Source organism: Crocodylus siamensis, chromosome 5 (assembly GCF_052110815.1).
Source record: "Crocodylus siamensis isolate JL-2025a chromosome 5, ASM5211081v1, whole genome shotgun sequence".
Lineage (NCBI taxonomy): Eukaryota > Metazoa > Chordata > Crocodylia > Crocodylidae > Crocodylus > Crocodylus siamensis.
The window spans coordinates 17,690,964-17,706,437 of NC_143399.1; the positions used below are offsets into that span (position 1 = coordinate 17,690,964).

The 15,474-nt window shown below is 41.2% G+C and overlaps 1 protein-coding gene across 1 annotated transcript in view; it reads left to right on the forward strand.

Annotated features, from left to right (window-relative positions):
- The window catches only part of SGIP1 (SH3GL interacting endocytic adaptor 1), a 162,638-nt gene that overhangs the window by 122,535 nt on the left and 24,629 nt on the right, over window positions 1-15,474 (forward strand). Inside the window, exon 18 of the mRNA XM_090049257.1 lies at window positions 2,697-2,756. Within this exon, the coding sequence (XP_089905383.1) occupies window positions 2,697-2,756 (60 nt within the window). The remainder of the gene's footprint in view (window positions 1-2,696; window positions 2,757-15,474) is intronic.

Sequence of the window (15,474 nt, forward strand, 5' to 3'; positions counted from 1 at the left end):
GTGAATGCTGCTTTCTGTTTCATGATGAAAGTCCAGAAATCACAATCCCTGTTAGGATTTTCCTGACCCTTAACTTTTTTATACAATGGCCTCCTATATAAAATGGATTTCTGTAATTTGGAAGAAACCGTATCAGTCTACCCTCTTTTTAAAATATCTCTAGGCAATACATTACTGTTCTTTCTAGCATGTATAGTCCCATGTGCAACTTTAGTCTCTTCAACAGGGGCCCATGCAGCCAGACAGCACTGTTTGTTCATATTGTGGAATTGCTGTCACATGTTAACCGATCATCTGGTCCAGAATGATTTGTTTGATGGATTAGACACAGACATGGGTTTCTTCCTGAGTACTTAAATGTCCCCTTCCAGTTTTCTTGGTCAATAAATGAGCAGTCTCTAGGATAGTTGTGTGTTTCATTCAGTGTTCTAGGTCCTTCATGTCCCTCCACTCCAGCTCTGAGTAGTGCTCAAGTGCAGGATTGTATACCTCAAATATCTTGGTTTTGCAAGAGTTCTCCCTTACTGGCCTCATGCTGGAAAATATTTGAAGTGGTTGCTGCTTCTCCCCAGAGGCAGACTGGTTCAAGGGAGATTTGTGATCAGTTTCTTGAAAACCAAAGCTAAGTCTTTGTTTTTACCTGTGCACAGGGGGTCAGCACAGAAGGTAGCAGAGGCAGCAGGAACAGTTCAGTAGACCCTGCCAGTAAAATTTGGCTGCCCAACTTCCATGTCTCACTGTGTAGAAGGCTCATTAAAGTTCCAATCAGAGGACAATTGCAACTCATCCTCCGTCAAGGTCTCAGTGGTACAGTAGAAATGTTCATGTCTACTTATTACTAGGCAGCTGAACTTCCATTGGACTTCTCCCATTTTGCCCTAATCTCTATTTATGGCACAAATGTATAGACAGAGGCAGCAGATATAGGTTTAGGGCAAATCAAATAAAATTGCATACTTTGGTGCAGACAGAGTGTGTTGAATAAGCTGCTACATAAGGCCAGGCAAAGAATAGTTGGCTTAGGACAGCCAACTGTGTGTTAGCAAGACATTAAGGAACCATAGCAGTGGGACATTTATAACTCAACTCCTACAGAGGCAATGAGTGCAGCACACAAGTCTAAATTATAGATAGCATCCTAGAATAAGTCTTCAGAAAAGGGGATTGCCACACTTCAGGCAAGATGATATCCTGGGTTGCCCTGTGGTGCTGGTATGAAACCTTACTTCAGAATTATTTTGTTAGCATTAAGTTGAGATTCAAATGTTTTGGCTGCTCTTTATAATCCCAGAGGTTATGCACTCTCCTTTTATGGCCATTAGAAGGTATTCCACCCCATGTGTCTGTCCACTCAAATGATACATATCCACTCAAGTCCAACAAACAGAACTGTTATCTCTACTTCTTTTTTGGACACTTGTTTCCTAGTGGTAAAGTCCATACCATTCAAATCTTGTCCAAAGAAATATCAGCCAGAATTCTTTCCTTTGTTTGTCTCTTGTGCTTTGGTTTTCTTTTGTTGTTGTTGCTTTTCCAGTTTGAATAAGTCACTGTATAAAGAAGATGCCCTTCTTTCGGTTTGTGACCCTTTACTTATTTTTCTCATTAAAAGTCGTCTTTGTGTTTTTTGTTGATGTCGAACACTGCTTGATTTCATTTGGGATTTGTGTTTTCATTCTTTTCTTTTACGTTTCTTTTGCTCATGGTATCAGAAGATGATGCTTTTATTGACAAACTGCCCACGTTTGAAAGGCGCTGTGAAACACCTGCAGGTACTGTACTAGCAGAGTGGTTTCAAGAAATGTGGATTGAAAATCCAAGCCATTATCTCATCAGAATGTCTGTAAACCTCATGGATGTGCTTCTCACCCAACCACCATGAGTGTCCAGTGCATATCAGATGCATACTTGTGTTTTAAAAATGGAACTCGTGCCACAAACAATTGCAGCACATTGCATGACAGTTTCTCAGTGACAAAAAGGATTGATAGGTGATATGCTATTGCTTTGTGAACTTAAAATTAAAGGAATAATTTAACTGCTCAAAAGTGCATCTAGTTATTTCAGCAGAATATAGCATCAAGTGAAGTTTGTTTTCTGGTACTTTTCAAGGAGGTGAGAGTCCAGGTAAACTGACAATTCTGGGAAAAAATTCAATTGATTACTTCCTACCGTGTGTATTTTGACCAGAAATTTGATGTCCTCTAATGCAATAAAAATGTACATTTTCCTAGCACTTATTTCCTAACATCAATGTTGAATACAAGTTACAGCATCCTCCCCAATAAAGTCTGCTGATTCTACTTTAGCACTGTAGAGACACCACTGGAGATGAAGAAGGAAAAAAAAAAAGTGACAAGTTTGTCAAAACTAGTGCAGTTAAAATATGCTTAAACCAGCCTGCATGAACAAGAAGCCTTTTCTACTCCACCCATAGACAAAAAACTGTCAAGAGGGCAAAAATCCACCCCCCTCCCCACAATCTAGGCTTCCATAGCTTGCTTTTTGCTTTCTGTTTTTCTGAACACATAATAGAGTTTTAAACTCTACTACCCCTTTCCTTGCACGTTAAGAGCTTGCACTGCCTCTTCCCTACCCCCTAGTGAGATAAATGACCTGCTCTGTAACTCACACTGTGTCCTTCTCTCTCCCTCTCCTTAACCTTTCCCATCCCGCTTCAACTCCTGGCCATACAGAGAATGAACAGCCTTCCCTCGTTTGGTTTGACAGAGGAAAGTTTTATTTGACTTTTGAAGGTAAGTAGTACATAGCATACCAGATTATAACTTATTGCCCCTTTTGCTCCTGTTTTTTAAATCCTATGGTTTCTTTTAAAAGATCCATTCTAACTTCCTGTATGAAAATGCTATGGCTACTTAGAGAACATCACAAGTTCAACCAGAATCATTTTAAATTTGATTTATCCATTTGTCTCCCTTCAATTATTATAGTCTTTTTTTTAAAAAAGGACAAAAAAGTTTTGTGCAAAGCTGTGGTTAAAAAAAAAAATTACAACTGTTCTACACAAAATTACTTTTCTTGCCAAGGAACTTGACTCTGTCAACCAGGGCTTTTTTCTACACTCTTTTGCAAGCCACTTGTTACACTAAATGTACTGTTATGCAATACAGTTACTGAAAACTAAAACACAGTTTTGTCTTCTATTAGCCTTTACCCTCTCATGGTGGTTTAACTAGTATTAACATGCCGCCCTCTTTTAGACTGCCTTGAAAACTGATTGCATGCAGCAAATGGGGCATTGTAAAGTAATGTGAAAATAACACATGATTTTACAGAGGTTGGCATTCATCACTTTGTAAAAAAAAAAAAATAGAAAAATGTGAGGAAATATGTTACCCCGTTGTTTCTGTTGTACTAACACAGCTTGTAAAAATAATTAACATCTGCATAATCCAGTGTTGTATTTAATTAATTTTCAGTCAGGCTATGGAAATGAGCTTTTCTTTTGAATCAAAGAGCTGTCCATTTACATTGTTCATTTTGAATGATAAATAATCATGACCAATGTTTGCCTTCTGTGTGCAAAAGAGAGAAAAAGTTACTGGTCTGGATGTTTTCAGTGAATCTATTGTTACTTGGAGTTGTCAGGTGGATAGCACTGGAGAGAGAAGTCTTCTCTGAATCCAGAGAATAAAGTCGAAAGAAATAGCGCAAGCCTTGCCTACCCAACAGCAAGTCTCTGTCTTTGCTTAGGGGCATGAATTTTAAGAAGCGAAAGGGTAATTGAGTCTCTCTGCCCACTCAACTCTTAGCCTGCCATTAGAGAGCAAATTATCAAATGAGGGCGACAAATGGGATAGTGGCTTTATAACATGGATACCTGTATAATAGTGGCTAGACTGAGACCCACAGGCATCAGATGTGTTGTGGTAACTGTAAGATGCTACCAGTCAGTTAGCTATTGTGTAACGCTCATTTGAATAGATGCGAGTCATTTTCCTACTATCTAGTTTATCAGCTTTTTGGGATATTTAAAACTATCAGCAGAACTTGGAACTTATGAAAATCATCTCCTGTTTATGCATCAGTAAAGTTTTCTAGATCAAAGCACCTTAAGAGGGCAAAATAACTATACTACAAGTGTCTGAGTCTATTTACTTACTTGCATAGTGTCAGACTTACTGGTTTTTAATTGTAACAACATGATGCTTATGGCACACTGTTTAGAGAAGTATGTAGGAGATTATTTTCATCCATTTCTTTTCAAGCCAGGAAGTGAACCACGATGATTGGTGAGGAGGGAAGAAAGCTGTTTAGCAAAGTATGGCAAGCTTTTTGAAACTGCTAGGGGGCAAAGGAAGAAACATTCATAACAATTCTCTGCAGCATTTGGGAGATGAAGTAATCTGCCCACAATATTATAGGGCTGACATAATCTAGCCTGAAGTGAGATCCAGTTCATGAGTTCTAAGGCAGAAAAAGGCCGGTATGCCCACAGGGAAGATAAGTTTGCTTTTGAGCCAATGAGATTATCAAAGCAGATATAAATCTAGAAATATCATTCATGCTGTCTCTTTCAGTCCTTCTAAAAGTCCATTGGAAATGCCCAAGGTTCAACTCCTCAAACATCATTATGGATCTATTTTTTTTTTTCCTCACTAGTCTTCATTAAATCGGTGGATAAGTCGAGTTGGGGGACAAAGTGACTTAATCTACAATGGTTCCAAGTCCTTTAATAAAAAGCTGGAGAAGTGTCTGATTTTCTTTCTTAGAAGAAAACCTTTAAAAAGAGAAGATAGAGATACTAGAGGTGTTTTCTGCTTGCTTGTGATCTGTTCTAGTTCCCATTAACCACTTCTTTGGATGCCGTTCTCTTGCATTTCATCATCACCATACACTGTTTGGCGGGGCAGGAAGGCAGTATGGGAACCAGTTCCTTTTTTGCTTGTTTGCTTTGCTTGATTTTTTTTCCTCTGCGTCAGAGCCATAAAACAGCCTTTCTTTTCCTGTCAACATTTAGCAAAGGTTCCCCATATAGGAAAGTGTTTTACTTGTATCTGTAATATTTTAGCTTTCTTCTGCATGTGGCAATTTTACTGTGCATAGGAAACCTAAAAATCTGCTTTCATTGTTCAGCGTTTAGATTGTTGCATGCCTCAGATGGTTTTGGCATTTGAATTATAGCTGCCAATAAGTCTGAGTTTCTAATATCTTGAAAAATCAGCTGTGTAGTAAAGTGCCCACATTTTCATTTGCCTACCAAGTGTTGTTTTCCTTAGGAATCATTTAATTAATTTGTTGCCAGCAGAGTCTAGATGGTTCTGAAACAAGTGGATGTCTTGGAACAGAGTGTATTCAAATATGGTTCATCTTTATTCTCCTGGCTACTTGGATGCAATTATCAGTTTAATATCTGATAGGTCCTAAGGGGCAGTAATTGAACTGCTCTTCTCTATCTCCTAATAACTACTTTACCTAGCACGTATATGCATTCTGCTAGTGTGGCCTGTAATATAACTTCCATTAAAATAAAATGGAGAGAACTTTTCATTACCTCTTTCAAGAAGGCACTTCATTTATGAACCTACTTGATTCATATATATGAATAAAGATATACTTTAACATCTAATTTCTCCTTACTAGTTCTACTACTATTACTGCTACATCTTCAACGTACAGTCTTGTAGTAAACATCAATTTATCTGTATCTTGATACTGTCAGTAAGAACAAATGAATCCTGTACAGGATTCCTTATGACTAGGGATCTACTCAGTTTGCAATTTTCACAGAAACCATGAAAAAGGTGGAGTCCACAACCGCCATGAAAACTGGTGATCCCTGCAAATTTGCGCAGAATCGTCAGGGGAAAAAAAAACTTATTAAAAATTAAATGCTGGCTCCCCCGTGGGAGCTGGTGGCTGCTGTGGCTTAGCTTCACAGCCCATGGTGGGGGCGGGGAGGGGAAAGCCATCAGCATAAAGGGGAGCAGCCAACATGGTAGCTGCCCTCTTCTCCCTCCACGGCTGATTGGCCAAGACAGATGTCTTTTGTGTGGCCTTGCCCCTCTCTACCATTCAGAAGTAAGGGGCAGAGCTGTATGAAAGGCAGCACTCACAGCCAATCAATGGTGAGGGGCTGGGCCACCAGGGCCTCTCAGCTAATCAGCAGTGGAAGGGCCAAAACGATTGCAAAAATGTTTCTGGGAGCCACGAGCAGCCCATGGTTTTTTATTTTGCCTCTGTGCACTTTAAGTAGATCTTCCCCATGATAAACTTCAAAGGCTCATTTGGCATCCAGATTTTTCATATGGGGAGAAATTCTGTTATCTAGATTTTCTGCTTGTTTGCTCTGCTTGGGAACAAAAAGCCAAAATTGTGAACCTTTTTCTATTAAATTAATTCTTTCATCTGAATTTCTATATAAAGTTATAAATTATATGATGTAATAAAAGTAATATTTAACGTAAAACGTAATGAATCAAAATATTTTGACATTCTGTCAAATGTTTAGCTGCTAAAATCTCACTTCAATTTCCACTTGTTATTAGATTGTATTTCACTATAAATGTGTAAGAGTGATATTTTATGTTTTTATTTGGTAGCATGCACTCACTAGCATGTGCTATCACAGGTAGATAGTTTGGTAGATTCATTGTTAAATGTTTCATGAATGTTTCCAGTGGATCAGTCCAGAGTAGTAAAGCCAAGTGTTTTTTTTGGTAAATTTATCTGCTGGCCATTGATTTGTAGCAATTTTCCTACTCTAGGAAGCCATTCTGTATAAGCATAGGCATGGCTAAAATGGCCCAGGGAGGACTTTTGTTGCTGTTTTTTGTGATAAAGCAGTTATACTCTGAAAATATCACAGTTATACTGTGATAAAGCAGCCTGCTTTTCTGAAGAATGACCTCAATGTTTCTAATTATTTATTTAATCCCATTAGTTTATTCCCCTAATTTATTTCACCCTGCAATATTGCAACAATTTTTATAATCTGATTTGTGTGGTATTTTTAAATTAACATTCCAATATGAATAATATTTTAACTCAAAGATATTTAATGAAAAAACAAATGTGAAGTTATTGCTGTCACACACGAACACTATACATATGGTTCAGTGTAACCTAATACTTGGTTTATAAAGCCCACATCCTCTAATACACATTGGAGTAAATTATGTGCTTTAGCAATAGTAGATTTTATGCTTTCTCATTTTCTCACCATACAAAGCAGCTGAGTTGCCAATTAGATGGAAAGTGTAGGCATGTATAACTGCTGAGAAGAAATCCAAAATTATCTTCTGGCAGTGATTTCCACAGGTTATTCCTGAGGTCAAATTATTAATAGAATAGAAAAAAGGAATATATATTTAACATATTGTTATATCTTTGGTTGTTGAAAAGAAAATATGTAGAGGAGGTTATCCATCTTGTGTTAGCTTAAGCCAGCTTCTAGCTTCCCAGTGGGAAGACTATCACAAAATTGTTTGTTCTAAAGTGCTGGCGATTTGTGGAGACAGGATATTAGACTATGAACCAACTAATTTCTCCAAACTTGAGAGGAAAGCTGTTCACAAATTCCCCCCCTTTTTTTTTGTTTAGCCATGTTTTGAGATACAAGAAAGTAACATTGCTTCAAAAATTAATTGTTACTAACATTCATTAAAATGGATGAGTAACTCCTACATTAACATGACTCGCATAAGTGTTCCAGATCATTTCTTTTGGAGATAATGGATCAGCCTTGGTAAATGCATTGGAAGTATGACTCAAGATCCACACATTCAGGTGCATGACAGAATTCTGTTGGATCACAAGCCAAGTGCTACTGCCACACATGAACTGTTCTGCTTGGCTGATGGTGTATTAGGGGTGTGAACACAGGAAAAAAATGTACCACAAGGTTTACTGGCATATGAACCCACAATGCACAAGCTCCTGTGTGGCAATGCCTGTGTATAGGCTCTGGCCTCTGGTGATTCCCAGGTAGTTTACCCCCCCCAGTGACAGTGGAATAAGCTGCCTCGTTTATCAGATGGAAAGAACGTGCCCATGGGTAGCTGCTGGGAAGCAGCTGGTGCAATGTAAATGCAGCCCTTAGCTTACTTTATGGTAAATTTTTCACCATACCCCAAGTGATAGCTGCCTTAGTCAAGTCCTTTTTGCTAAGAGAATTTATCATCTGGTCATAGACAAAATTGGATGTGCTATTATTATGGAGAAGGGAGAGATTCAGGTCTGAGAGAAAAAATTAAAAGCTCTTCTCTGACATTGTTAGACAAATGGCTCGCCTTCCTTCTGAATATGCTTGGGGACTCTGGCCTTGGGAGGTGTGCATGTACTCCTTGGCTAAGTACAAACAGTCAAAAAGCCCAAGGCTGAACCGATTCAATCTTTGCAGGTTAGTCTAAGCTGCGTAGATTGAACCGATAAACAAGTGAACAGACATTCACCTTCAATTCTAGAAATGCTGCCACATACCTGCAGTATCTCAGGCCAGATGCCGGGGGGCGCTATAGCACACCTGCCAGCTCATCTGGAGCAGACAGCTTCTGCCAAGGCTAGCCTGCCCACTCTATGAACGGGGGGGGTGGGGAGGAGGCGGGGAGAGGGGTTTGGGGGATGTGCAAAGCATCCTGGGATGCTAGGGAACTGTGAGTTAACTTAAATCTGGAAAGGATCTGGGACGGAAGTTTAATAAACTGATTTAACCTAGATCAGTTAAGTCTGATACTACATCCACTCAGGTTTATCTTAAACCTGTTTTGGCCATTTTGAAAGTGATTTATATGCACTGAACTTCTGTTTTGTTACAGGTTTTAACCTGTTTCCGATCACTTATGCCAATTTACATGTAGTTTCTGTCCCTAGCTCTTGTAGCTCATGAATGCAAGTGAGGTATTGGGTACTTGGATGTTAAATTTTAAATGGCAGACAGTCTGAGAGAGAGAAATGTATTTGGAGCTGATTCTCAGACAGCTTTCAGCACAGAGTTGTTGTTATTCTGCACTGTCCCCTGGATTCCTGTCTTTGCCAACATGACTCCAGCTTCTCTTGCCAATCCTAGTTTCCTGCCTGTGTCAAAAAAAAAAGGGAATCCATAGCATGTTGGAGAGGTTTTGTAGAAGTGGTAGCATGGCTTTAGGCAGCATTGCTTTTTCCACAGTCTCTCTGCTACTTGCCAGTGCACAAGGATGAGTTCCTTGCTCTTTTCCTGATTTTACTCCTTCTTAAATTAAAAGAGTAGCAGTATCTGAGGGGCATCTGATCCCCTTTTCACCCCATGATCAGTATGGGTCATCTGGACCCTTTGGGCATGGTCAATATTTGCTGGAAAAGACTGGCATGACTGTTGTTGATGTGAATATAACAGAGCTATTTCAGTTTGACTCTTTATACGACATCTTATTTTCACAGTATTCCTTTATCTACACCTTAGGATTATTTTTAACCTAAGAATTGTCCTACAGTGATATAAAAGATGATTTAGCAAGTTGGGCAGTTGTAGCACTAGAATTTGTTGAATGATGCACTAGAAAAAATGGATGTGTTAGCTAAAGGTCAAGGCAGCTGGAGTGTATATGGCATATTAGCTCAGGTACCAAAGGATACTATGTGGCTTTTTGACGTTATAGAATCCTAATGTGTATTCAAAGTTGACAGCATTGAACTCCTGTATATGGGGACAGTTTTATTCTACTGCCTTTACTTTGTAGTTCATGCTACCAACACTAAAATATGTAAAACTAAAGGAAACTAAATTTGGGGGGGGAAATGGGACAAGCAATAACATTGCATAAAGCATTGTCCAGATTATCAGATGGTTATTCCAAACCTAACTGGCTTGGAAACAAGACTATAAATCTCACAACGGACTTGTTGATGATTTCAAAATTTCTATTTGTTTTTTGGATTGAGATTCGGGTGAGTTGCAATAGCATTTTAAATGTATGGAAGTTTTGTTCTGTTGGAATTTCTCCATTATGAGAATATTTGCATAAGGAAAATGTTTTTGTATTTGGCTGTCACCAATTGTGAAAAATGGTGCAGCTGAGTCAGTTCTATCAATGTCATGAAAACCCATCTCCCAAAATATATACTGTTGCTACCAAAGGTGCATATGCTTAAATTTGGGTGGCCTTTTTTTTGTTTGTTTGCTTTTGCTAATTCACAAAGCTAGGGGTTCAAGGAAATAAGCATCTATTACTCTTTTGAAATGTTTGTAGTGTGGAGCTGGATTGTGAATGTAGCCTTGTGGTGAAGACACAAACCTATGTCTTGGAAGGTCTGGGCTCACTCCTAGGTTTGTCAAAGATTTCTTGTGGAATCTTGAGCTAGTTACTTGTGGCCTAATGCAGACTGGCACCTAAATGGGATTTAGGTGTAAATGAGGTACCTCAGTCCTAATGAGCAATCCAAGATGGTCCTGTTTTGGTGGTCACAAAACTCATTAGATGCTTAAATTCATTTGGCATGTCACAGATGTGGTTTCCTGTGTTTTTCACCTTTATAGGAGAAACATGTTTTCCCTTACAGGCTAGCAGGGCTCCAGCCTGCAAGGAGCTGCTTGGGGCAGGGTTATGGGCCGCAGTGGAAGTAGTGGGACACATGCACGTGGCCAGCAATACAGCCAGGCAGCAGTGGAGAGCAGCTCCCACACTTGCCTGCAGGTACATCTGTGATGTGGGGGGGAGAGGGACCAGATTGAGGTGGCCACAGTGAGGGAGGGAGTGCAGCAGTGTTGGCAAGTGGGGCTGAGGGTGATGCAAGGCTGGGGTGGTTCCTGGGGCCAGGGTGGGATTGTGCAGCCATCGGGCCTGGCCAGAGAGCAGGACAGAGCCATGGACAGCTTATTTGGGGGCAGCAGGGTGCTAGTACCCTACTGCTGCACACCCTCCTGAGAAGGGGTTGGGTGCCAGAAGTGACATATCAGAGGGGCTAATCCCCCTCCCCCCCCAGATTTGTGCACAGGACAGGGGAGGATGTGGGCTGCCTGCTGTGGAGCTCAGGGTTCCCCACCCTGATGCCCTCTCCCCAGGGGCCTCTCCCACCATTACTGGGAGCCCCATGCTACCATGGCTGAGGCATCCCCTGCCCACCTGCCAGCACCGAGGGGCATAATTCTGCTCCGCTGCTGCTGCTGCCGGGCAGGCAGGGGTGCCTCACCATGGCAGCACAGCTGGTGTGGGGCTCCCAGCAGCAGTAGGGGCAGCACTGAGTCTCCCCACCCTGCTCCAGCCTCCCATGCTGGTTCCTGACTGCTGGGCTGTGGAGGCCCCCTGGGGGAGAGCTCCACTTTGGCTGCAGCAACCGCTGCCTCCTATACACAGCAGCCAAGATTTGGGCACTGCTGGCCACCTGTGACTGGTGCCTGTGGGGCAGGGAGCAGGCAGGATGCATCTACCAGGTCCCACAGACCTAGCAGCTGGGAGAGCAGGGGGCTGTGGATCAGGAGTGAAGGGCACCAGCAGGGCCAAGTGGCTGCAGATCAGGAGTGAGGGGCATCAGCAGGGCTTGGGGGAGGCTGTGGCTTGGGAGTGAGGTGACAGCATGAGCAGGGGCAGGGCACCAGCACATCAGGGCTGCTCAGCACCACAAAGCAGTAGGGGGGCAGCTGTAGCTAGACCCACATCCTAGGAGTGAAGGGAGCAGGGGGAGCTCTGTTTTTTCCATGTTAAAATCAAATGCCAAAATTATAGGTATGTAGAATTTATTTTATTATATTGATTGAGGCACTGAATCCCTGTAAAGTTGTTAATATTTCAATAAACCATTGTGTTCAACTGATACCTATATATATATATATAGTGGCATTTCATTTTAATCTTGGAAAAACACTGATTTTGGGGGGTTTAATCAGAGAATTTGGAATTTTTAAACTGAGAAAACCAGCATCTCTGCTGGTGATGGACTAGCTGCTCTGTTTCCCAAGCAGATGATGCAGTCTGAATCACAAAATCATGATTTCCAGAGAGGAGAAGTTCAGAAACAGGTTAGCATTTCCTCTGGGGTCTTTGGGCTCTAAGTTACACTTTAGACTGACCTAATTCTCCCCACATTCTGTAAGGAGAGGTCCAGGAGCCTCATCCTAAAACACTCTTTGCAGGTGTCCATCGCTTCATTGATCATTTTGCAATACTCACTGTCTTTATGGACCACCTCATGGGGCCAGGCACCAAATATTTGGCACTGGAGCGCTAAAGCTAGGGACCAGGTATGGCTGGTGAATTCAAACTGGTGGGGTGGTGAAGCATCCCATGGGAGCAGGAGGGGACGGGGGTTTGCAGCCAGCAGGAGTGGAGAGGTTTGCAGCCTCCCTGCTACCGGCCAGAGTGTTTGGCAGCTGCAAACCCCTCTCCCTCTGGCTGGCTGCAAACCCCACCCCACTCCCAGTCAGCTGCAGACTCTTCCCCCCCACCCCTTGCCCTGCTCCCATGGGACATTCCACTGCCCCACCAGTCAGAGTTCACCAGCTGTGCCTGCTAGGGACAGACATTCAAAAAGCCTGAGCCTGAATTGATTCAATCTTTGGAGGTTAGTCTAACCTGACTAGTCTAAATCAGTTTTGTAACCGGACAGACATCCCAGGAATGCAGGCACATGCCTGCACTGGCTCAGACTAGAACCCCGGGGATGCTAGAGCAGCCCTCCCTTCCCTTTCACGGGGCTGAGCTGAGTTCAGTGTGGCCAGGCCACCACTCCTGAACAGGCCAGCAGGGAATGTTTATCACCCAAAACTCAGTGTTTATCACCCCATTAAGAAAACAGAGGGACATTACCAGGTATCTGTTGATTCTGCTTTTGTCCTATGTGCCACAGCTTGGAGGTGCACAACATGTGAGCTAATGCTGAGAGGTGTCTGTGAGAGATGGGGAATGCCTGCTTAGCAGACAGTGGGGGGGGGGGGGGGAAGGGAGGAGCAGAAGGCAGGCAGATGCCTGCAGAGACTAAATTGAAGCCAGGGAGCAGAGGGGAGGAGCCAGCTCTGCTGTGGCCTAGAGAGCATGCCAGGAAGCTGGGGGAGTTTCATTCAAGAGTAAATTGGATGCTTATCTTGCTGGGATCCTATGACCCCAGCTGACTTCCTGCCCTTTGGGCAGGGGGCTGGACTCGATGATCTCCCGAGGTCCCTTCCAGCCTTAATGTCTATGAAATCTATGAAATTTAAGCCAGCAAGGGGTCTGGGGCAGACATTACATAAACCAGGTTGAGCCAAATCAGTTAAGTCTGATACTCCATTCAACCAGGTTTATCTCAAACTGGTTTCAGACATTCTCAAACTGGTTTATGTGCACTGAACATCTGTTCTGTTCTGATCACATAAACTGGTTTATATGTAATATCTGTCCCTAGCTCAAGTGGAGGTCCAGGCTGGATCCGACCCAGTAGCCTTTCTGATTAGTTTACCTTTCTAAAAAAAAGAGATAATAATGTGTAACCCTCAGCACAGTTCATTGAGCTTGTTAACTCATTTAATGCATCTAAAGTGCTTTGAGACACTTGGAGGAAAGGAATTGTGTTGTCTAAGTGCAAACCCTGGTTAGTCCATATAGAACTTTAAATGATTATTTCCTTGTGTGTGCTATGGAAAGCTTATAATGCTACTTCATTACAAAACTGACATGCTAACTCAGAGGTGGATGTTGGCATTTCTTCATTTACTTTAAATCAGTATTTCTAGCAGTACTTCCCATTTTCAGCAACTGTCGCCATTTCTGTGATAAAGTCAAATGCCAAGGCACAGCAAACTGTTTCATTTTGTTTGGTTGTTATCATGCTCCTGATATGGTCCATGTTTTTGTTCTAGGAAGCGATATATCTCAATAAAGACTTCTTATAATTTTCACATGCAAACTATGGTATCATAACAGGCAATGGGCAATTTTAAATCAGATGGGTTGGATAATAGGCTACAAATATGTATAGACAACCATTGATCCTTTGGATCATGGTGTACACATAAAAGGTCTAGGGAGATGCCCTATGACTATTTGTGGCTGACACTCCAAATTCAAGAGCAACATAGATCATTACAAGTTTCACAGAGCCATGTGTTGTCTGAGTTGGAGTCCAAGTTTACAGAATGCTGTTTTTTTCTTTCTCACTTTGCTTCCATCCTCTGGATCAAAGCTGCTTCATGCTCTGCTGCATCCAGAGCCAGATGTTCCCTCCAGATTGGACAGGGTTCTGTGTGCTCCTCCCAGCTTTCTGCATTTATGTTGAACAACTTCATATCATTTTTGCAAACCTTGTGGTACCGCCATAAGAGGTGACCTTGCTTTCTAAAGCTGTCTCAAATCTCACTGTACAAAATTATTTGTGGGGATATGGTTTCCTCCCTTTCTCCTGATATGGCAGAGCCATTGCAACCTCCTTTTCTTGATGGTGGCTTCTAAGCATGTAAGTCCTGAGCGTTCCAGCACCTGTTTGGTATTGTGTCTTCTCACTTTATTTTCAGTCTCTTATGGAGGCATCTCACGTGGAAGCTGTTCAATATCTTGACATGCTACAAATAAAACAGTTGTCAAGAAATAAAAAATAAAGAGGCTTTTTCTTATGAAACCTAATATAACTTGACCTAAAAACCTAGACACATAATTTCTTCCATGTAACCAGGGGAGGCTTAGAGCTATACTAAACTCTTGAAAACGTATGTTGTTATATTTCTGATTATTTTTTTTAGTAAAAATAAAAAGAAATCCCCTGCTATTAAATAGTATGGTAGATACTGTTAAAATGGTTAAATCCCATTGACCAAATAAAGTAAGCACTGAAATAAGAAAATTTAAACTACATCCGCTACTCTGTAGATAGGATTTATCCTTTATTTCTTAAGCCACTTTATTTTCTTTAATTCACTTACTTTAATAAACCCCAGTTACTGAAAAAGTAGTTCAAAATATGGCAATATCTCACTATGAAATGTCATTTGATATTCTCTGTCCAGTGACTGGAGTCTACTTTATATACATGTTGTGCTTGTAAATCAGTGAATGTGCTGAGCATCTAGTCACTTAGTAGAAAGTGAATATAATGCTATAAATTTCTGGGTCCAAGCACTCATAAAGATGCAGAATGTGCCTCTTCATTGTCAGACCTATCCAGCAAAATGAAAAGTTTATATAAAGCTGTACTTGATATAACAATTAACACTTGAGTGGAAGATGTACAATGTATATGTTTAATTATGCTTTCCCCTCCAACTCTCATAAATGAGCATTTGCGTGAATGTTAGCACTTAAAACTGTGAGTATTACATTTGAAACTTTTTTTACAAAATAAATCTGTTTTCTATCTTAAATCATTAAAAGAATAATTATATAGATTTATCAAAAATATAATTGAAACAAGAAACTTCAATCCCAAACATTTCCACACGGTTTTGGTTCAGTTTAACTAAAAATCTTGTTTCTTGTTCTCTGAAGAACTGTTAATAGTTCATCGTTAGTAAGGTCAGAAGGGACCTGAGCAGATCATCAACTCCAAGCCCCTGCCATGGCAGGAAAGAGTACT